Source organism: Oryx dammah, unplaced genomic scaffold, assembly GCF_014754425.2.
Source record: "Oryx dammah isolate SB20612 unplaced genomic scaffold, SCBI_Odam_1.1 HiC_scaffold_2, whole genome shotgun sequence".
NCBI lineage: Eukaryota > Metazoa > Chordata > Mammalia > Artiodactyla > Bovidae > Oryx > Oryx dammah.
The window spans coordinates 193,459,527-193,483,968 of record NW_024070186.1 but is presented as its reverse complement, the minus strand read 5'-3'; the positions used below and the strand labels follow the sequence as shown (position 1 = coordinate 193,483,968).

The window sequence follows — 24,442 nt, the reverse complement described above, 5'->3', positions numbered from 1 at the left end:
CATAGACAAATGATGTCAGATTTTTGGTTACCAGAGACAGAGTTTGGGAGATAGAATTGGATGATGGTGGCCAAAAGGTACAAATTTCAGTTATTACTTAAATCAATAGTCCTGGTGTGATTTGCTTATAGGTATCCAGTTGTCTTAGCACCACTTATTGAAAAGCCTGTTTTGTCTCCACTGAATGGTCTTGGAAATATTTTCATTGTTCAGTTGGCCATAGACAAGTAGGTTTATTTCTGGATTCAAAACTTTATTCCATGAATATATGTCCATCCTTAGGCCAGTGCCACATTGCCTTGATTAATGTAGCTTTATGGTAAGTCTTAAAATCAGGAAATGTGAGTCTTATAACTTTATTATTTTTTTCAGTAATATTTTGTCTTCTCTGAGCCCCTTCCAATTTCATATGAATTTAAGCTCAGTTATTCAAAGAGGTCAGCTAGAGTTTTGATAGGGAATATCTTATATCCATCAATGTGCCATTTTGACAATGTAAATGTTCTGATTCATGATGATGGCATGTTTTTAATCTACTTATATCTTCTTAATTTAGTTCAACAAGGTTTTGAGGTTTTCAGAGTGTAAATTTTACGTCTTTTATTTTATTCCTACTTATTCTATTCTTTTTGGTGTTATCGTAGTGGAGTTATTTTCTTAACGTCACTTTATATTATTTATTGTAATATAGAAATACAACTGATTTTGTGTTTTGATCTTGTATCTTTTTTTTTCTTTTTCTTTTAGTTGGAGGCTAATTACTTTACAATATTGTAGTGGTTTTTGCCTTGATCTTGTATCTTGAAACCCTGCTGAAATTATTTATTTTTTTGAATAGGTTTTTAGTGGTTTTCTTAGGATTCCCTGTATAAAATATCATGTTTAATTACTTTACAATATTGTATTGGTTTTGCCATACATCAACATGAATCTGCCAGTTTTGGGTAGAAGTGGTTGAAAAGGCTTCCTTGTCTTAATCTTAGAGAAAATCATCCAGTTTTTCATTATTAGGTATTAGTGTTAACTATGGGTTTATGTAAGTTGTTAAATGTTTTTCAGATTCCTTTTATCAGGTTGATGAAAGTCCCTTTGTTTCTGTTTGCTGAGAGGTTTTTTTTTTTAATATCACAAGCACATATTGGATTTTTGATACATGCTTCTTATGAATCTATTAGATTATTGTGTGGTCATTGTTTATTACTCTATTGAAGCAGCACATTATACAACCTTGCATTCCTGGGATAAAGTACACTTATATATGATGTATACATCTTTTTATATGTTAGTAGATTCAGTTTGCTAGTATTTTGTTGAGGATTTGTGTATCCATGGTCATAAGATAGATTGGTCTATAGTTTTTTTTTCCTCTACTATCTTTTCTGTTTCTCACACCAGGTTAATACTGATTCTGAAGAATGACTTTCAGAGTATTCTGTCATATTCTATTTGTTTGATGAATTAGTGGAAAATTGGCATTAATTCTTTAATTATTTGAGTAGTGTTGAAACCATCTGAACCTGAGCTTTTCATTGTCAAGTTGTGGATAGTTTCTTGATTATCAAATCAAACTGTATTTCTTATAGGTCTATTCACATTGTTTCTTTCTTTTTGAGTAGTTTCTGTTTAATAATTTTTTCCAGTATATTAATTTATTTTAATTGGAAGATAATTACATTACAATATTATGAGGTTTTTTGTCATCCATCAACATGAATCAGTCACAAGTATACATGTGTCTCCCCATCCTGAAATCCCCTTCTCACCTCTCTCCACACCCTATCCCTCTGGGTTATCCCAGAGCACCAGCTTTGGTGCCCTGCTTCATGTATCAGACTTGCACTGGTCATCTGTTTTACATATGGTAATGTACATGTTTCAGTGCTATTCTCTCAAATCACCCCACTCTTGCCTTCTCCCACTGAGTCCAAAAGTCTGTTCTTTACATCTGTGTCTCTTTTGCTGCCGTGTATGTAGGATTGTTAGTACTTTCTTTCCAAATTCTATATATATGCATTAATATACAGTATTTTTTTCTCTTTCTGACTTATTTCACTCTGTATAATAGGCCCCAGGTTCATCCACCTCATTAGAACTGACTCATAAGCATTCATTTTTATAGTGAGTAATATTCCATTGTGTATATGTACCACAATTTCCATATCTATTCATGTGCTGAGGGACATCTAGGTTGCTTCCATGTCCTAGCTATTGTAAATAGTGCTGCCATGAACATTGGGGAACATGTGTCTCTTTCAGTTCTGGTTTTCTTGGGGTGTATGCCTATCAGTGGGCTTGCTAGGTCATATGGCAGTTCTATTCCCACTTTTTTTTAAGGATTCTCCACACTGTTCTTCATGTGGCTGGACTGGTTTGCATTCCCACCAACAGTGTGAGAGAGTTTCTTTTTCTCCAAGCCCTCTCCAGCATTTATTGTTTGTAGACTTTTTGATAATGGCCATTCTGACTCATGTGAGATGATACCTCATTGTGGTTTTGATTTGCAGTTCTCTAATAATGAGTGAGATAGCATATTCAAAAGCAGAGACATTACTTTGCCAACAAAGGTCCGTCTAGTCAAGGCTATGGTTTTTCCAGTAGTCATGTATGGATATGAGAGTTGAACTGTGAAGAAAGCTGAGCACCAAAGAATTGATGCTTTTGAACTGTGGTGTTGGAGAAGACTCTTGAGAGTCCCTTGGACTGCAAGGAGATCCAACCAGTCCATTCTGAAGGAGATCAGCCCTGGGATTTCTTTGGAAGGAATGATACTGAAGCTGAAACTCCAGTACTTTGGCCACCTCATGCGAAGAGTTGACTCATTGGAAAAGACTCTGATGCTGGGAGGGATTGGGGGCAGGAGAAGGGGACGACCGAGGATGAGATGGCTGGGTGGCATCACCGACTCGATGGACATGAGTTTGAGTGAACTCCGGGAGTTGGTGATGGACAGGAAGGCCTGGCATGCTGCAATTCATGGGGTCGCAAAGAGTTGGACATGACTGAATGACTGAACTGAACTGAATAATGAGTGAAGTTGAACATCTTTTCATGTATTTATTAGTCATCTTTATATCTTCTTTGGAGAAATGTCTGTTTAGGTCTTTTGTCCAGTTTTTGATTCGGCTGTTCATTTTTCTGGTATCAAACTGCATGAGCTGCTTGTATATTTTGGAGATTAATTCTTTGTCAGTTTCTTCATTTGCTACTATATTCTCCCAGTCTGAGGGCTATCTTTTCACCTTGCTTATAGTTTCCTTCATTGTGGGAAAGCTTTTAAGTCCCATTTGTTTATTTTTGTTTTTATTTCCATTACTCTGGGAGGTCGGTCCTAGAGCATCTTGCTGTGATTTATGTCAAAGAGTGTTCTGCCTTTGTTTTCCTCTATTTATAGTTTTTGGCCTTTCATCTATTTTGAGTTTATTTTTGCGTATGGTGTTAGAAGATATTCTAGTTTCATTCTTTTACACATAGTTGACCAGTTTTCCCAGCACAAATTTTTGAAGAGACTGTCTTTTCTCCATTGTATATTTTTGCCTCCTTTGTCATAGATAAGATGTCTTTGGTGTGTGGATTTATCTCTGGACTTTCTATTTTGTTCCATTGATCTATATTGATTTCTGTCTTTGTGCCATTACCATTCTGTCTTGATGACTGTAGCTTTGTAGTATACTCTTCTCTGGTGACTTAGACAGTAAAGAATCTGTCTACAATGCAGGAGACCTGGGTTCAATTCCTGTGTTGGGAAGATCCCCTGGAGAAGGAAATGGCAACCCACTCCAGTATTCTTGCCTGGAGAATCCCATGGACAGAGGCGCCTGGAGGACTATAGACCATGGGGTCACAAAAGTCAGACAGGACTGAGTGGCTAACACTTTCACTTTCTTTCAGTATAGTCTGAAGCCAGGAAGATTGATTCCTCCAGTTCCATTCTTTCTCAATATTGCTTTGAAAGCATTCCCTCTAAAATCGGGAACAAGACAAGAGTTCCCACTCTCACCACTACTATTCAATATAGTTTTGGAAGTTCTAGCCACAGCAATCAGAGATGAAAAAGAAATAAAGGGAATCCAGACTGAAAAAGAAGAAGTTAAACTCACAGTGTTTACAGATAACATCATCCTCTACATAGAAAACCCTAAAGATGCCATGAGAAAATTACTAGAGCTAATCAATGAATATAGTAAAGTTTCAGGATATAAAATTAATACACAGAAATCCCTTGCATTCCTATATAATAACAATGAAAAAGCAGAAGGAGAAATTAAGGAAATAATCCCATTCATCATTGCACCAAAAAGAGCAAAATAGTTAGGAATAAATTTACCTAAAGATACAAAAGACCTCTATACAGAAACTATAAAACACTGATGAAAGAAATCAGAGATGACTCAAATAGATGGAGAAATATGCCGTGTTCTTGGATTGAAAGAATTAATATAGTGAAAATGAGTAGACTACCCTATCAAACTACCAATGATATTTTTCACAGAACTAAAACAAATAATTTCACAATTTGTATGGAAACACAAAAGACCCTGAATAGCCAAAGCAATCTTGAGAAAGAAGAATGAAGCTGGAGGAATCAACCTTCCTGTTTAATAATTTTTAATAGAAAAATTCAGACTGTCTCTTTCTTTTTGAGTTAGCTTCTGTACTTCATGTCTTTTAAGCAATTTGTCTACTTCCTCTAAGTTATCTAACTTATTGATGAACCTTGTTCCTGGCATTCTTTTAATGTCAACAGTAATCTCTCCTCTTTCATTGGGATGCTACATATTTGGGTTCTCTCTCTCTCTTTGGTCTATCTAGCTTAAAAGGGCTTCCCTGATAGCTCAGTTGGTAAAGAATCCACCTACAATGCAGGAGACCCCGGTTCAATTCCTGGATTGGGAAGATCTGCTGGAGAAGGGATAGGCTACCCACTCCTGTATTCTTGGGTTTCCCTTGTGGCTCAAGTGGTAAATAATCCACCTGCAGTGCAGGAGACCTGGGATCGATCCCTGGGTTGGGAAGATCCTCTGGGGAAGGGAAAGATACCCACTCTAGTATTCTGGCCTGGAGAATTCCATGAACTGTATAGTTCATGGTGTCAAAAAGAGTTAGACAAAACTGAGTGACTTTCACTTCACTAGCTTAAAAGTTCTTTTCACAGAATTAGCTTTTGGTTTTATTGATCTTCTCAATTTTTATTCTCTCTATTTCATTACTTTTGCTCTTGTCTTTATTAATTTCTTCTTCTAGATTTAGGTTGAGTTTGCTCTTCTTTTTTCAGTGAGTTAGGGTGGAAAGTTAGGTTCATGCCTTGAAGGCTTTGTTCTTTTTAAAAGTAGATATCTATAGCCTTAAACTTTTCCATGAGCACTGTTTTTTCTACATCCCATTCATCTTGGTAAGTAATAGTTTCATTTTTGTTTATTTCAAAGTAATTCCTGGTTGTATATTTGATATAGTATACAGCTCATTGTTTATTTAGGAGTGTATTGTTTAATTTCCATGTATTTGTGAGTTTCCCAATTTTGGTTATTGATTTTTAATTTAATTCCATTGTGGTTAAAAGATATATACTGTTTTATTTCTATCTTGAATGGTTTTTTGTACAAAATGGTTAATTAGAGTAGCACACTGTAGTGTGATTTATCCAAGGAAATTCTAATCCAATAGATAAAAAAACTATGAAGTTAAGGAATATAATCCTGTGGTGTTGTGTTTTTTTTGATCATTCCAAAAGGCCGACAGGACCACTGATTTCACTACTATAGTGATGGCCCCTGGACTTGGCCTTGCTCAGTCATTGGCTTGGAGGTCTGAGCAAAGGTCGTACAGGGAGTTATTCTGGTTGAGAAACCTGGTATCTGTCTCTGAGAGATAGAGCAAATTATACTTGCTGTGTAAAATTTGAATTTTCACTGTGCTTTTCTGTTATCTCTTCTCTATAGTACTCTTTCCATTCCTTGTCCCAATCTTTGAAGTATTAAATATCACCGTGTTTCCCAAAAATGCCGTGAATTTTTTGACAAAATCTGTAAAAAGGATAAAAGAAAGTCGCCTCAAAGATAATCAAAAGGTAAAATCTGGTGGTGGTTACATGAGGGTATTCACTGTTTGAAAATTTGTTAACCTGTACACATATGATTTGTGAACTTCTCTGTATTTTTTAAAAGATATGTAGAGAAGTATAGATTTTAGAACTGGGGGGTTATTAACATATCATTGTGGAGGGATGAGAAAGGTGGAGATTGGGGAAAAAATAAGAAAATGGGCCAGAGAGTGATGTTTTAATAGTAGGCATGCACATTAGTATGTCATTGCATAAATATTGTTGAGATGAAAGCTTTACCACTTCCATTCAATAAACTGTTAAAGGATAAGAATTACTGTTTAAAAATGGTTTTACTGATATTATAGATGCCCAAGATGTCATACTGGTAAAGAATCACTTTGATTCCAAGACTCCTATATTATAGATTGTGTAATGAAAAGCCCCATCAGGCAGCTGGTGGAGTGAATTCTGTGTTAAATTGGAGCCCACTCCTAGTCTGGCACGGACAGGGGTCTTCTCTGGGCCATGAGGCTGCAAGCTGGTTAACCCACCTTTACTTTCATGAAGCCTGGAGGCCAGCACAAGCATGTCTGCAGGTCAGGGGGACTGAGGGTTTTGTACCCAAGATGTCACTGAAGACTGTATAGAGTTCTCAAAGGGTCAAGGCCTTGAAGATGCTTCTATACAAGCTTCCAAAGTACTTTGCAAATGTGAGGGGATTAATTTGTGTGGTAATTCATTAGGAATTTAAATTGGAAGAAAAAAAGGATCGAAGTCATGGGTTTTCTCTTGAGCAAACAGGTGTGACAGGAGAGACAGCAGGCAACTCTTTGGCAGAAAAGCTGTTTCAAAAGCCAGAGAAACCAAAGATCAGAGAGAGTGAGGACCAGAAAGCAGTTGACATGATGGCGGGTTTCTCTCTGGGAAACGTCATGTTCTCCAAGGTCTGTAGGTGAATATTAGTTCACTGAGGACTCAGGCAATACTAGTCAGACTGCTGCTCTATAAGGGGCCATACTCTCAGGAAAGACGTTAAATACTGCACTCCTGATTTGTCTATGACTTCACAAGTAACTTTCTTTCATAGAAATTTCTTTCTGCTTACAGCCACGTGTGGACTTTCTTCAGTTGATGATTAACTCTCAGAATTCCAAAGAAACAGACAATCATAAAGGTAATCAAGGAGAGCTTCAGAGGGGTCACAGTGGGGAGATGCAGAGGTAGGGGGCAGTTCTGAAAATGTGCAGGAAGTTTTCCAGGCAGATGGGAATTTCTGCCAAATTGAAGAAAGACACTTGTGCAGAAAGAAAGATTAGACTGTGGTACTTCCTGGAAGTTTGCAGGCACAATTTTGTTCAGAGATTGAAGAACAGTCAGTTATGATGTGGATTACTTACAGCTGAACCTCTGGGGAGCTTGGTTCCGATATCAGTTCTCAGGCTCCTCCAGACCCACCAAGTCAGAACCTCTGCCTGGAAATTTGCATCAAGGCTTCATCCCTGCATTCATCAGGGGGCACATTGCCCCATTGTTGGTGACCTCAAGTTGGAACACTTTTAAACTTGTGTTCACCAGCTTACTGTACTGTAAAGTGTATTTTTTTCCCCTTTGTTATTAACATGTAACTTCTGGGAGAAGCCTTTGAGACTGTAAACATTCTGTTCCTCTTCAAATTGTCACCCACTGGTTTTATCATTCATGGATAGTTTTTGACTGAAACTGTTGTTACTATGATGATTACAACATGATGCCTTTCTTTTTTTTCCTAAACCTGAGGCAGACTTTTTAAAAAATATAAATTTATTTTTAATATAAATTTATTTATTTTACTTGGAGGCTAATTACTTTACAATATTGTATTGGTTTTGCCACACATCAACATGAATCTGCCACGGGTATACACGTGTTCCCCATCCTGAACCCCTCTCCCACCTCCCTCCCCATACCATCCCTCTGGGTCATCCCAGTACACCAGCCCCAAGTATCCTGTATCATGCATCGAACCTGGACTGGCGATTCGTTTCATGTATGATATTATACATGTTTCAATGCCTTTCTCCCAAATCATCCCACCCTCTCCCTCTCCCACAGAGTCCAAAAGACTGTTCTATACATCTATGTCTCTTTTGCTGTCTCGCATACAGGGTTATCATTACCATCTTTATTTATTTTAATTGGAGGCTAATTACTTTACAATATTGTATTGGTTTTGCAATACATCAACACATGATACCTTTCAAAACCCGTCATTCTTCTGTGTTTATGAGCTGATATTCTTTCATAGGGAGAGCTCTCCATTCTCCCCCAATCATTTATTTATTTATATCAGGATAATCTCATGTATAACTAACTTACTCTCTCACATCACTCTTCAATTTGATTTTCAAATTGTCAGGTTTGTCCACTGGAGCCCTTTCAAGTGGGCTCCTATATATATTTTATTTTTCTCCTTAGATATTTTTTAGGCTATTTTTTAGCAGAAATTTAAAAAGCATAATTGAGTGAAGAATAGAGAGTTTACCAAAATACATTCTGCCCCCACCTACATATAGCCTTCCTCAATATCAGAAGTCCATACTAGAGTGATACACTTGTTACAATCAATGAACCTACACTGATACATTATTATCACCCAAAGACAATAGTTTCCACTTGGGTTCAATCTTGGTATTGTACATTCTGTGGCTTTTGATAAATGTATAATGATGTCTGTCTACCACTGTGGTATACAGAGTATCCTGTATCCTTTTCATTTATCATTTTCCAAGAACCTCACTTCCTAATGCAAGGCATTCCAGCTTTCTCTTCTATTTCCCCTGGAATAAGCCGTTTCTTAAGAAGTTCTGGTTCTATTTAGTGAGAAATGGTATTTAGAACCCAAAATTTGGGTTCTAGAAATGCTCATTGCTTCTAGGGTTTCTTTGCTTCCAGATCCTCTCAGTGGACAACTGTCAGAACATCAAATATTTTTACACTTATGTTAAATAAAAAAATGTTTCTGTATCTACCACAAATCACTGATGTAAACATGCTCTCTCTCTGTCAAACAAAAAGACCCTGGTGTGTTTTAATTCTATGACATGAATACTCCTATATGATTAATCTGAAGCTATAAATGGATTGATAACCATCTCACAAAATAATGAATTTTGTAAAATTAGTTCTTGAAAGCAGGGATAAACTGCATCCCATTCTCAATATGTCTATACCTGTTTATATGCCTACTTATATCTATCTTGGAGAAGGCAATGGCAACCCACTCCAGCACTCTTGCATGGGATTTTCCAGGGAGTGACTGAGTGACTTTCACTGTCATGCATCGGAGAAGGAAATGGCAACCCACTCCAGTGTTCTTGCCTGGAGAATCCAGGGACAGTGGAGCCTGGTGGGCTGCCGTCTATGGGGTCGCACAGGGTCGGACATGACTGAAGCGACTTAGCAACAATAGCAGCAGCATATCTATCTATCTATTATTATCATCTAATATTTTTCTAAGTACATGATTCAATACAACTTCCTGTGATGAAGGAAATATTCTGTATCTGTTCTGTTCAATATAGTAATCATTAGGCATAAATGTCTGTTGAGGACTTGACATGTGACTAGTGCCACTGAAACCTGAATACTAAATTGTATTTAATTTTCATCAATTAAAATTTGAAGAATGATATATTAGCATAACTCTAAACTTTGAGTATTATGCGGTTTATGCTAACTGGAGAAAGAATTTGATGGTTGAATTTATTGGTAATAAATCACAGATATCATCACTAGGGAATTAGAACTTTGTAGATCTTTATTGCACTCATTTTGTATTGCTTTTATTGATAATTGCTTGTTTGGGGCAGGTACCATGTTGAGTTGAGTGCTCTAAGTAACAAAGATCCTACTTCAGTCCCATCAAATAGCTGAGAGCCTGAGCATGTTTGGTCTCTCGGGAGAAAATAAAAATGGAGACCAGTGTATAATCACAGGGCTGTTTGATAAGAGTAAAGAAGAGCAGAAAGAGGGGGTGTGTACTGAGAGGATGACCTTCAGGCCGGAGTTGAATCAGCATTGCTAATTCTACTCCCTGGACCTAATTTTTCTATATTTCACACTGGCCTATGTCCTTATATGCACACATTCTTTCTTCTGCTATTTTAACGCCACTGATTAGACTAGGATCGTCACAACTCTTTAAGCTTTTTGTTGATTTCTGTAGCTTCTATACATATCTCAATCATCCCCTTGAAGACTTGTGCCCCAGGTCTTGTATTACCTGATGACTCTCAAGGACATAATTCATGCCTCTCAGGCTATATTGTGCACATACATCTCCACATCTCATGAAAGTTCATGTGGGTTGTTTCCATAGTTCTAGGTGTTTGGGATTTGAGACACTGAATTTGTATTAAGCTTCTAGATCCTGCTCATGCTGCTGGTCCATGGACCACTCTTTGAGTAGCAAGAGTTTAACTGTAGCCCAATATTGTACTCTTATGTTCCTGGAAACAAGTTTTGATAAAATATAATTTAATTTCCCTACCATGTAGCCTTAGTACTGTAAATCTCTCAAAAAAACAAAATCAAACTGTACCTTAAGTAGAATAATTTAAAATATTCTAGAAGGGAATGCTACTCCATTTTACTTGGAGCTATAGTTCTTTTACAGTTCTCTAAGGGACACATTGATAACACTAGATTTTAGACAGAAATGCCATCTCTTGAAATTACCCAGCTGTGTTGGTGGGGCTATGGTATTGCCAGGAACAGAGGGCCAAGAATAGTAGAGACTCGGGAAAAACTCAATTAAAACAGTTCTTGGCTTTTTCTTGGCTCTGTGAGGCAGACACAGAGTGGAAATCGCTGTTTGATTCTGAATTACTTTTACATGATTCCCCTAGGGGTTTGGGAATTACACTGGAATGTCTCATCATCTAAACTGTGATTTTTACATTGCCATGCTTTACCTAAAATGTTTTGACTTTCTTTTTAGCTCTCTCTGACCAAGAACTCATGGCCCAGAGTGTTATCTTTATTTTTGCTGGCTATGAGACCACTAGCAATACGCTTTCCTTCCTTTTGTATATTTTGGCCACTCACCCTGAGGTCCAGCAGAAGCTGCAGGAGGAGATTGATGCGACTTTCCCCAATAAGGTGAGTGATGACACCTGGAGAAAGAGGGGGAAGGTGAAGATTTAGCATGATTGTCTTCTCTCTACTTCTTATGAGGTTTTTGCCCAAAGCATAAGCATCAAATCATTTACTTCCATTCCCAGGTGGTGCAGTGGAAAAGAATCCAATCCTCCTGCCAGTGCAGGAAATGCAGGTTCAATACCTGCACTGGGAAGATCCCCTGGAGTAGGAAATGGCAGCCCACTCCAGTATTCTTGCCTGGGAAATCCATGGACAGAGGAGCCTGCTAGGCTACAGTTCATGGGATTGCAAAGAGTTGGAGAAGACTAAGCACTTGAGCACCACACATTTAGGAAGGATGTATAGCATACAAAACAAAGGGAGAAAGCATAAGTACTTCATGCTACTCACAGCAATATAAGTATTTTGAAAAAAAGTGTTGGTCCAGTGGTATCAGTTATCAGAATAATCCCAGCTAAAATTCACTGAACTTCAGTGGCATCACTTATTACTCTGGTGTCTGCATTTGTTGTTGTTCAGTTGCTAAGTCATTTTGGACTCTTTGTGACTCCATGGACTGCAGCACACCAGGCCTCCCTGTCCCTCACTATCTCCTAGAGTTTCCCAAGTTTATGGTGTCTGCACAGTTACCTATTGATGTTGGCTGGACTTGCTGTGGTCTGTGCATTGGCTGATCTCAGTTGCCCTTAGCTAAGTGGTTGGATGAACTCAACTCCAAACATGCTCCTCACATGTCTCAATCTCCACATGTCTGTTTCTCGAGGCAGTTGTAGATGTCATGAGCAAGAGGCCTAATCCCGTGGATGACTTTCAGAACTCTGCTAGCATTACACTTAGTGAATATTCCACTGGTCAGGTTGAGCCACGTGACCAACCTGAGTCATAATGGGAGGGCATCGCAGAGTTAATGGCGAAGGGAATGGACAGAGGAAATGGTGGAGAATTGGGACCATTAATTTAGTCTGCTGCCCAGTGTAAACTTTAGACTAGGTGAAGCCTGCTGTACAAGAAAGGATATACGGTAGGAAACAGAGGACACGAGTATGAGACCTGACTGGTTTTGGACAAGTCTTATGACCTTTCAGAATCCTAGGTCCTTCAAATACTTTGTAGGGCCTGCATAAATTAGAGATGATATTTCTTCTCTGGTAAACCCCATATTGGGATTCTCTTGAGAACAAGAAGATTGAATGGTCACTAACAGACTGAGGTTACCTATGGCATTACATTCTCTCCTTTTTATAAGAATACTTACAATAACACTAGTACTGGCTAATATGTACTTCTTACTATATATGTCTGTTCTAAATACTTTCTATTTATGAATGTGTTTAATTTTTGAGAAATTATTAGTCAGGAGAGGTAGGTTATTTCTCAGTAACGGACAAGCCCTGGAATCTCAGGGGCTTTCATAGCAAAGGTTTACTTCAATCTATGTCTACAGATTCAACATGGATTGTTAGTGGAGGATGGAGTGGACAGCTCTGCTTCACAGAGTTGTGAAGGAAAACCTACTCAGAGCTTCCACCATCTTGTAGCTGCCTTATCTGGAACATGAGACCTTCTTGTCATCTGTGGAATATGGAACTCAAGAGTTGCTTTCCAGGGTTCACATGATTTGTCTCTGAACTGACATAATCACCTCACAGCCTGTTGGCTGATTTGGCCTTAACTTCAAGTGGGATGGGGAAAATGAGGCCAACATGGATGCTGGGTGAGCAGTGAGTGTCTCTGCCACACAACCCTCTGGAGGGTCAGCTCCATCTGTCTCCATGTAACATAAGAGAAACCTGAGCTACAGGGAGATGAAATACTTCCAGACACTAGTCGTGTACATGGTGCTGATCTAGTCAAGCTGTGATCCAGGGTGTTGGCTCCTGAGGCACTCTTACCCTCTACAATGTTGCTCCTTAAATATAACGCCACGTGACAGCCATGTATCACCCCCAGTGGTCTTAAATCTCAGCCCAAACTGGAGTTCTTTGTGGTGTCTGGAGAGCTGGCCACTGGGGCTTGAGTGGCTTGTTTAGACCTTCAGACCTTAGGGTCACACCCACAAGGACAACAGGAGACTCTTCTAGCAGAAGAGGGTGGGGTTCTGATCCTCTTGTAACTTCCCTGCTTCTGAAATTGTGTTCTCATTCATTTGCGGATTTGATTTAGAAAGGAACTCGTTTCTCCCCAAGTTATTTATAGAGTTTTCATATATTGTTTCTGGACTGTACATGTATAATGAAGAGAATGAGCAGTCAAGAGTATTCATCTAAGAACCTTCATGTTGAATAGGGTATTTGCTCTGTTACATGTCTTTCCTTTGAACAGATGTATGGCCTCATTTTAAAAAGAAACGGTGACTTGGCTTTTTTCACTTAAGAGTAAGGGTCCTAGTCTGTTGGTCATGTTTGTTCTCATGAGAGAGAAAATACACTCCCTGATAACCTCTGGTTTTTCACACTGTTTAGACGGTTGTCCTAATTTTCTTCTTTTGTCATAACTACTGTACAGTCAATGGGCATTGAGAGGTCAAAGGACATGAGAGTAATGTCTATAAATACTAAGGTCCTTTACCAAATTTAAATTATTCCCTGGAGCTCCTAACATTTAAATAGGACTATATAGATGGTGTTGAAGGGTGATCCAAATTATTAATTTATCAAAATCTGTATTTTTCTTCCCAGGCGCCTCCAACCTACGATGTCCTAGCACAGATGGAGTATCTTGACATGGTGGTGAATGAGACTCTCAGAATGTTTCCAATTGCTGTTAGACTTGATAGGCTCTGTAAGAAGGATGTGGAAATCCATGGGGTGTCCATTCCCAAAGGGACAGCAGTGACGGTGCCAATCTCTGTGCTTCACAGAGACCCACAGCTCTGGCCAGAGCCTGAGGAGTTCTGTCCTGAAAGGTACAAGACCCCAGGGAAGGGGACCCTCCTGATCCAGTTGCTCAGAGTGTATTCTGACAACTCTCATTATGGGTGACAAATATGTGACTCTACAATCATTTTATTTTACATCTTTTTATTGTTAAATGTATTTCTTATTCCAAGAATGATATTATTTGATTAAAAACTTTACCAACCATAAACAAAAAAAAAAGAGAGAAAAATTTAGTTGTTCATTTCTAAAACCTTAAGCTTTGTTGTTGTTTAGTCACTAAGTCATTTCTGACTCTTTGTGACCTCATGAACTGTAGCCCACCAGTCTCCTCTGTCCGTGGGATTTTCCAGGCAAGGAGACTGGAGTGGCTTGCTATTTTCTTCTCCAGGGGATGTTCCCTACCCGGGGACTGAACCCATGTCTCCTGCATTGGCAGGTGGATAGTTGATCACTGAGCCGCTAGGGAAGCCCAATAGCTGAAGATAGGCCTCATTAATAGCGCAATGTAAGTCCCAAGGACATTTTTCTATGCATATACAGATTGTTAAAGCTTAGAATGGCATTACATATAGTGTGATTTTTTTCTGTTGCTTACTATATTTAACAGTAAATTATAAATGGCATTCTGTGTTTTTAAAAAATATATATATATAATTGTTGCATCTGCTATAATTTATTTAACAGCTATATTATTCTGTCTGTTCTCCTTAGCTCTTTGAATTCATCACTAACATTCCCACATTTCCATTTCTTTAAACATTGGCTGCTGTTTCCTCCATTATTATTTTGGGATTGTAGGCTGAAGACCTAGTGGTCTCATCCCAGGTGGTTCCAGCAGCCTCACTGAGGATGGAGGAGACATAGGTGGCCTGGTTCTGTCTGTGGCTGTAGACCTGGGCCAGCTCCCTTTTGCCTCCATGTTTTTTGACCTTCCAAAGAGAAGTCCTCTGCTCTCTAGACATCTAGACACCCCCGTTGGAGAGGTTAAGCATTGTCTTCTGGGAATTCAGAGCCAGGTTCTGGTTTGGACACAGATTGGATCTGAAAATGGATGATGCTCTCTCATTTATTTTATGGTGAGCAAAATTTGGATTGCACATTTTAGGGCACTGTCTGGGATCTAGACTTTTATGAGCTCCTGACTATAAGCTCCCTGATGGCAGGGACTGTGTCTCGTTCACCCTTTTGTCCGTAGTACTAGCATAACCTGTACTTAGCATTGTTGAAAGAAGAGTCAGAGTCCACCAAGTCCTCTGTTCTAGACCAGGGAACCTCTGTGTCTCCCTCAAGCTCAGCAACTTCAGCTTCCCCTCCTGCAGTATCAGGAACGTAAAACAAGAGACAACTCACTGTACTTCCCTTTGATTCACTCAGCCGTCAAGCAGAGAGTTAGTGCTCACCTGTGTGTGTCAGGGTCTGGGCCAGGAAGTGAGAAATCCAAATGTTAAAGCCAATTATAAAGAGTTTTTGACATATACACAGTACAGTTTATAGTTACAGGTTATATGAATTGTTTTTAATGTGTCAGTATGTGTCCATTCCCTGCTCAACAGCCTTCCACCCAGGTCTGCAGCGCTCAGATGCTGCCCTTTGACTAATTTCCCATGTAGCTACAGTCACATTGTCTGTATTCTTCCAGAATATTTTCCATAATAGGACTGTTTAAAATAAACACAACCATAATGCCATTATCACTTCTCCAAATCCAAATCTGAGGAGTCAGATTTGAATAAAGCAGAGGTCTAGCCATCATGGACTTTATCGGTTTGTGGAACAGATAGACAAAAAAAATCAGTGATTGTACCAGAGTATAGTAGAGTCATATGCCCTCGTGAATCTACTGACCTCAGCAACCTCTGTGTGTGGGAGAAAGAGACATACCCACACAAGAGGAAGCAAAGGGAAAACAACAGAAAACTAACAATTTAAATATTCAAAGATGTTTCTGCTGCTTCCTTCGTCTCTGAGCACGTGACCAATATAAATGTTCATGGAGGCAGGAACCCATTCTTCCTGCAATCAGTCTCATTTCCTAACTGCCTTTCAGAGTGTGAGCATCTCACCACCCTAAATGTAAATTTCATATTTAAAGATACATTTTCTTTAAACAGACTTCATCTTATTTTCTCACCCGGACTGAAAGCTCCTGTAGGATCTGGAGAATGGGAAGGCTTTGGGGCTTACCTTTCTCACAGCAAAATCACCACAGCAGGATTCACTTACTCACCCACAGGAGTCTCCCTTATGCTACTGGTTGAGGGTTTAAGTTAAAACTTCAGACCTGAAGCTTCTGTGATTTTTCTGTTTCATTCACTTGTTTCATCTACTGTTGTGGATTCAGGTTCAGTAAGAAGAACAAGGACAGCATAAATCCTTATGTCTACCTGCCTTTTGGAACTGGACCCCGAAATTGCATTGGCATGAGGTTTGCCATCATGAATATGAAACTTGCTATTGTCAGAGTCCTGCAGAACTTCTCCTTCAAACCTTGTAAAGAAACACAGGTTAGCAGTTAACTATCTGCATAAATAATGTTTTATTGGGAATTTTTAAACCAAGATATATTTCTCTGTGTCTATAAGATTGTATGTATAAGACTTATCCCTGCAGGACTAGGTCTGTGGCTTCATAAAGACCCAACTATAAAGGTCATCTAGAGTCAAGGCAGCACGACATGACTATACAAAGTCAGTGAACTTGAGCAACTTTTATTTATTTATTTATTTTGAAAGTCATATGAGCAACTTTTAAAATTTGGTGTCACGTCCACTAGAAGGAAGGAAAATGTTGCACAAAGTCGTGAGAGCAGAGATGACCATGTCATGACTTTTCAGTGATGCCCTTCTCCACGGGAACTTACAGAAACTTCTGACAGTGACTCTCAGCCACTGTTTGTATAAAGAAATTACTGGGGAGCATTATCCCAGTGCTGAGGTCATCTCAGACTCTCTAAAATAATTTCCCCAGAGTGTGGTGTCGAGGGCACCCCCACTGATCCTTCTGTGCAGCCACAGTGATCCCTGAGTGAAAGCATTTCTGCCGGATGGGAAGGGCTCCCACAGCCCCTCACCTGCCAGGGATCCTGCTGCCGTCCAGCTGGGCTCCCTTTACATTCTCAGAATGACTGTGTGTCCTTCCTGTCCACCCTTCCCATCTACAGTCCATCCTCCCCCTTCAAGTTCCAGTTCAGTCCCGAGCCCCTCCATGCAGCCTGCCCATCCAGGCCAGAGCCCACTCTCCCCTCTGCTGTGTTTACAGGTACCACAGGCTGGCGTCATGGGTTCTACCACCTAACAATACTTTGTCCCTGAACCAGCCAGTTTGGGTCTTGTTCCCTTTGTACCTAAGAAGGTCTTTAACTGTGTCCCCTCATTTTATTCCTTCCATAAATGCCCAGTGGTGCCTTGATGTCATCAGGCAACTGTTTAAGGAGTGACTTGCAGTTGATTAGAGCTCTTGGACAAAAATATGGAACAATTTGAACTTTAAAAATTTAACAGATGTCATTTGTGTGCTTGCTTGTTTTATGTGTCTGTGTGTCTATCTGCAGGGAAAATGCATACCGTTTGAAAAAAACAATTTGTTGCAGTTATAGAAAGACCTGGAATCACTCTCTGAGGAGCACACAGAACAGTTGGCATTGATTCATCTCAAGCATGACCCTAAAATAACATTTATTTCTACATTTAGTAAGCAGCTGCTCCCTTTGAGTAGCTTTCTCAGGGAAGAAGAGGATAAAGATGTTTCCATTTTACTTGCAGGCATTTGTGTGGGTGTCCTGTAAGTGTGTACACACAGAGGACTCAGCCCTGAGAGAAAGGGAGCATCAGGCACCTCTGGGAAGGGCAGATGCCCCCTGCAAGCTCCACCCAGTACCCCATGGGCTGGGGCTTCTCCCTCCACAGCTCCTTGCTTCTTCAGTTAACCAGGGTTAGAAGGTCACTCTGTTGGTTCCCCCAACCCAGGAGTGACTGGGTGAGAACGGGGCTAAAAATCTCAGACAAACCACTGTAGGTCTTCAGAAGTTCACCATTTGCCCTGCACTTGGAACCAGGGGATGTTTAAAACAACAGGCAAAATGCTTCATAGGCATAGTGCTCAGTTGATATTTTGTGCAATTTTTGCTTTCACTATCCAGTCTTGACATAACTTACAGAGTAAATATAGAGAATCAAAGATAAAGAGGGGAAACTGGATGAAAGTGATCAAAAGGTACAAACTTCTGGTTATAGATAAATAAGTATTAGAATTATTGTGTAAAACATGATGATTATAGTTGACATTTTTATATAGTAGAAGAGAGTAGATGCTAAAAGTTCTCATGAGAGGAAAACAGTATTTTTTCTTTTTCTATCTCTTATGAGTTGATGGATGTTAATTAAACTTATTGTGGTAGTAATTTCACATATATGTAAGTCAAATGTTTATACTGTTGATCATTTATATCTCAGTAAAAGAGGAATTAAAACAATTTTTTTAAGGTGAATAGCAAGGGAGTACTAGAAATGACTTTATGCCCATGTATTTTATAGCAAGTTAAATAGACCAATTTTCTGAAAGTCATAAACTGTTAAAGTTTAACCAAGGAAACATTGACAGCCTGTCTGTCCCTATAGCTATTAAACACATTGAATTTTATTTTAAAAAAAAATCAAATGTACACGATGTATAGCTTGTATGTTGCTGTAAAGCATTGTTCTCTGTAATGGATCTTGACTATTTTGCTTCATTCACTGGTTCTCTTAACTGTTGCAGATCCCCTTGAAGATAAACAGTCAAGGACTTATAAGACCAGAAAAACCCATTGTTCTGAAGGTTGTGCTCAGAGATGAGACCATAAGTGGAGCTTGACTTCCCTTAAGGACCTGGGCTTTGTTCTTCAAGGAGCTGTGTCCCACAGTTTCGGGGGACTTGATTTACTTTGGGATAAAACTCAGAAATAAAGACGGGCTTCATCTATGGCACTTGCTGGATGCCTAGGGTATCTGCACATTCGTTTAGCTTTCTCAGTGTCTGTGTGGTGTCATATATTGTGTAACATGAAAGAGGTGACTAATGAGGGCCAGATACGTACACTCAGCTTATCTGATTCTCAGAGGACCATCTCCACCCACCCCCAGTTAGTAACATCTACTCCTCCAGAGCACTGATCAAGAAAGAAAGTGTCTCAACAGTTTTATCAGTGAATTAATGAACACAAGAATTATTGTGGTGACTAAAGTTCTGACATATTTTAATAAATCACAGCTTTTATTTTATATATTTCAAACTAAATATTCTATTGAGGAACTCTGTAAACCTCTCTTTACAAGAGTATTATCTGATACCATCCTGCACTTTAGGGTAATATGTACATCTAAATCAGGGATAAGCAGTGACTAAACATTTGGCCATCAAAATTCCTGGTGGGTGAGGCCTTTTTCAAAACTGCTGTTTGTTATATTACATAGGTAAGAATTAATCCGCAGTGTTTTGCCCATTTCTTAGAAATTATGAAAGTGAGAGTCGCTCAGTCATATCCCACTCTTGTGACCCCATGGACTATACAGTTCATAGAATTCTCCAGGCCAGAACACTGGAGTGGGTAGCCTTTCCCTTCTCCAGGGGATCTTCCCAAGCCAGGGATCAATCCCAGGTCTCCTGCACTGTAGGTGGAATCTTAACCAGCTGAGCCATAAGGAAGCCCAAGAATACTGGATTGGATAGCCTATCTGTTCTCCAGCGGATCTTCTGGACTCAGGAATTGAACTGGGCTTCCCTCATAGCTCAGTCGGTAAAGAATCTGCCTGCAGTGCAGTAGACCTGGGTTCAATTCCTGGGTTGGGAAGATCCCCTGGAGAAGGAAATGGCAACCCACTCTAGTATTCTCGCCTGAAAACTCCCATGGACAGAGAAGCCTGGCAGGCTACAGACCATGGGATCGCAAGATTCGGACATGACTCAGTGACTAAACCACCACCTCCTGCATTGCAGGTGGATTCTTTACCAACTGAGCTATCTTTCATGGTTTAAATCTACTTTTTTCGGGTACATATTTTATATAACAACAGACACACATATAATTATGTTATTAGTTTTGATTAAAAATTTTCATCTCATCTCCCCTGATATTTCTTGAAGACAGGAAACAGGTTTTCTTGAAGTGTCTTTGTATTCCACCCTCAATTCCCAACTGTCTTAACATAATGAACATGGAATAAAAGATGGTTGACTGGGGAGAAAGGCTACAACCAATGGTCAGTTTCAGTTGATATCAGAAGCTGCACACAGCCTTTCCTTTCCCTTTTCTGCCCCTCCCATCCACAACCCCTTCCTTGCTAGGGATTTCCTGGATAGTCCAGTCCTAAAGCCATTAGGGGAGCACAGAAGGCTGACAGCCTTAACCTCCAGGGTGTGGGCAGAAAAGGGGGGCTCAGTGGCTCCAAGTTGGAGATTGAGGAGGGACGGTGTCCACAGGAACAGCAGCCCAGCCTGGGTGTGGGTGTTCAGGCAAGGAGCTAAGAGTGTCTGCTGAGAAGGGTGGCCTGGCCAGGGCATCCAGAGCCTAAATAGGGTGTGGAAAACCACATAGGGTGAGGGGTATATCAGGAGTGGAAAAAGGCTGAGTGGCAGTAGCTACACAAAGGGAGATTTATTAAGCAAGTAAACATATTATAGATAATGGAAGACACATTTTTCCCCTGTTAGAGAAGGGAGACCCTGGTCCAGGAAAGGGGAAATTAGAAGAAACCCCATGGAGTCAGAGATTGGAACTGCATGTATCACTGAACATCCTGCTTTTCCTTGTAGACAGATGACAGCTAGTTAGTTGGATGATACTCTACAGATAGATAGCTGACATAGATAGATAGATGACAGATATAGATAGATGACATGTGCCTGTGTGGTGGTTGGGGAATCTGCACCTGGAGTCCTACTCAGGGCTCCAAGCTCATACAGCTGGACAGACCCCCTGCCCCAATTAGAATCCATGAAATAATGTCTTGAACATTTAAACTCAGTGGCTCCTCACATAATAAGTGGAAAAGGAGACATTTAAACGTACTTAGAAGGAAAAAGGTAAAGATTCAGAGTTAGCAAACTGCCAGCCTTTTATTTATTTTTCAACAACAACTTGAACTCATGCCTCCTCTTGGTAACAAACAACACAGTCCATAACTTGTGGTTTTTCTATTATGTTTGTCCTTTTTGGCGACTACTTGAACTCATATGAGCTCATTTGAGTGAACATTTCTAGAGAGTTTGCTGAGGGTCAGGTGTGTGATGGGCAAGGTCACATGTTTTCTTTTCCCAGTGACACCAGGACTCTGATCACAGGTTCAGGCCCCAAGACCCTCAGGTCATGGATCAGGGTCTGGTCTGATCCAGGCTCCTATAGGAAGGGAAAGGCATTATTATTTTATTTATTTATTTTAATTGGAGGCTAATTACAGTATTGTAGTGGTTTTTGCCACTACATGAATGAATGACATGAATAAGCCATGGGTGTACATGTATTCCCCATCCTGAACCCCCCTCCCTCCCCATCCCATCCCTCAGGGTCATCCCAGTGCACCAGCCCTGAGCACCCTGCCTCATGCACTGAATGTGGACTGGCAATCTCTTTCACATACGATAATATACATGTTTCAATGCTATTCTTTCAAATCAACCCACCCTGCCTTCTCCCAGAGTCCAACAGTTTGTTCTTTACATCTGTGTCTCTTTTGCTGTCTTGCATATAGGGTCATCATTACCATCTTTCTAAATTCCATATATATGCATTAGTATACTGTATTTGGTGTTTTTCTTTCTGGCTTACTTCACTTTTTATAATATGTTCCAGTTTCATCCACCTCATTAGAACTGATTCAAATACATTCTTTTTAATAACTGAGTAATATTCCATTCTGTATATGGAATGGAATATACAACTTTTTTATCCATTCGTCTGCTGATGGGCATCTAGGTTGCTTCCATGTCCTGGCTATTGTAAACAGTGCTGTGAAGAACATTGGGGTACACGTGTCTCTTTCAATTCTGGCTTACTCGGTGTCTATGCCCAGCAGTGGGATTGCTGGGTCATATGGCAGTTCTATTCCAGTTTTTAAAAAAATCTCCATACTGTTCTGTGGCTATGCTAGTTTGCATTCCCACCAACAGTGTAAGAAGATTCCCTTTTCTTTGCATCCTCTCCAGCATTTATTGTTTGTAGACTTTGTGATAGCAGACATTCTGACTAGCATGAATTGGTACCTCATTGTAGTTTTGATTTGCATTTCTCTGATAATGAGTGATATTGAGTATCTTTTCTTGTGTTTGTTAGCCATCTGTATGTCTTCTTTGGAGAAATGTCTGTTTAGGTCTTTGGCCCATTTTTTGATTGGGTCATTTATTTTTCTGGAATTGAGCTGCAGGAGCTGCTTGTATATTTTTGAGATTAATTCTTTGTCAGTTGCTTCATTTGCTATTATTTCCTCCCATTCTGAAGGCTATCTTTCACCTTGCTTATAGCTTCTTTCGTTGTGCAAAACCTTTTTAAGTTTAAGTACATCCCATTTGTTTATTTTTGCTTTTATTAGCATTACTCTGGGAGGTGGGTCATAGAGGATCCTGCTGTGATTTATGTCAGAGAGTGTTTTGCCTATGTTTTCCTCTAGGAGTTTTATAGTTTCTGGTCTTATGTTTAGATATTTAATCTATTTTGAATTTATTTTTGTGTATGGTGTTAGAAAATGTTCTAGTTTCATTCTTTTACAAGTGGTTGACCAGCTTTCCCAGAACCACTTGTTAAAGAGATTATCTTTTCTCCCTTGTATATTCTTGTCTCCTTTGTCAAAGATAAGTTGTCCATAGGTGCATGGATTTATCTCTGGGCTTTCTATTTTGTTCCATTGATCTATTTTTCTGACTTTGTGCCAGTACCATACTGTTTTGATGACTGTAGCTTTGTAGTATAGTCTGAAGTCAGGCAGGTTGATTCCTCCAGTTCCATTCTTCTTTCTCAAGATTGCTTTGTCTATTTGAGATTTTCTGTATTTCCATACAAATTGTGAAATTATTTATTCTAGTTCTCTGAAAAATACTGTTGGTAGCTTGATAGGGATTGCCTTGAATCTATAGATTGCTTTGGGTAGTATACTCATTTTTACTACATTGATTCTTTTTAAAAAATATAAATATTTATTTTAATTGGAGGTTAATTATAATTTCTTCTTTTTTTAATATAAATTTATTTGTTTTAGTTGGAGGTTAATTACTTTACAATATTGTATTGGTTTTGCCATACACCAACATGAATCCACCACAGGTATACATGTGCTCCCCATCCTGAACCCCCCTCCCTCCCCCCTCCCCATACCATCCCTTTGGGTTGTCTCTGTGCACCAGCCCCAAGCATCCAGTATCATGCATTGAACCTGGACTGGTGATTCATTTCATATATGATATTATATATGTTTCAATGCCATTCTCCAAATCATCCCACCCTCTCCCTCTCCCACAGAGTCCAAAAGATTGCTCTATACATCTGTGTCTCTTTTGCTGTCTCACATACAGGGTTATCGTTACCATCTTTCTAAATCCCATATATATGCATTAGTGTACTGTATTGGTGTTTTTCTTTCCGGCTTACTTCACTCTGTATAATAGGCTCCAGTTTCATCCACCTCATTAGAACTGATTCAAATGTATTCTTTTTAATGGCTGAGTAATACTCCATTGTGTATATGTACCACAGCTTTCTTATCCATTCATCTGCTGATGGACATCTAGGTTGCTTCCATGTCCTGGCTATTGTAAACAATGCTGTGATGAACACTGGGGTACATGTGTCTCTTTCAATTCTGGTTTCCTCAGTGTGTATGCCCAGCAGTGGGATTGCTGGGTCATAAGGCAGTTCTTGTATTGGTTTTTTTGATCCATGAACGTGATATATTTCTCCATCTATTTGTGTCATCTTTGATTTCTTTCATCAGTGTTTTATAGTTTTCTATATATATATCTTTTGTTTATTTTGGTAGATTTATTCCTAAGTATTTTATTCTTTTTGTTTCAATGGTTAATGGAATTATTTTCTTGATTTCTCTTTCTGCTCTCTCATTGTTAGTGTATAGGAATGCAAGGGATTTCTCTGTGTTAATTTTATATCCTGCAACTTTACTATATTCATTGATTAGCTCTAGTAATTTTCTGGTAGGGTCTTTAGGGTTATCTATGTAGAGGATCATGTCATCTGCAAACAGTGAGAGTTTTACTTCTTCTTTTCCAATCTGGATTCCTTTTTATTTCTTTTTCTTCCCTGATTGCTGTGGCTAAAACTTTCAAAACTATGTTGAATAGTAGTGGTGAGAGTGGGCATCTTTGTCTTGTTCCTGATTTTAGGGGAAATGCTTTCAATTTTTCA

At 39.3% G+C, this 24,442-nt stretch overlaps 1 protein-coding gene and 1 long non-coding RNA gene across 2 annotated transcripts in view; one reads left to right on the top strand and one right to left on the bottom strand.

Moving 5' to 3' along the window:
* LOC120879780 (cytochrome P450 3A24) overlaps nucleotides 1-19,430 on the top strand; it is a 43,336-nt gene extending 23,906 nt beyond the window's left edge. The window contains exons 8-13 of the mRNA XM_040262804.1: nucleotides 5,937-6,064; nucleotides 7,148-7,214; nucleotides 11,019-11,179; nucleotides 13,858-14,084; nucleotides 16,400-16,562; nucleotides 18,814-19,430. Of these exons, the coding sequence (XP_040118738.1) occupies nucleotides 5,937-6,064; nucleotides 7,148-7,214; nucleotides 11,019-11,179; nucleotides 13,858-14,084; nucleotides 16,400-16,562; nucleotides 18,814-18,909 (842 nt within the window). The 3' untranslated portion in view covers nucleotides 18,910-19,430. The remainder of the gene's footprint in view (nucleotides 1-5,936; nucleotides 6,065-7,147; nucleotides 7,215-11,018; nucleotides 11,180-13,857; nucleotides 14,085-16,399; nucleotides 16,563-18,813) is intronic.
* On the bottom strand, nucleotides 376-18,863 carry LOC120879979. The gene is made up of 3 exons (XR_005724919.1): nucleotides 18,776-18,863; nucleotides 14,817-14,824; nucleotides 376-388 (listed from the first exon to the last, which is right to left on the bottom strand). It is a non-coding gene; the product is annotated as an uncharacterized LOC120879979 (long non-coding RNA).
* Nucleotides 19,431-24,442: the final 5,012 nt, after the last annotated feature.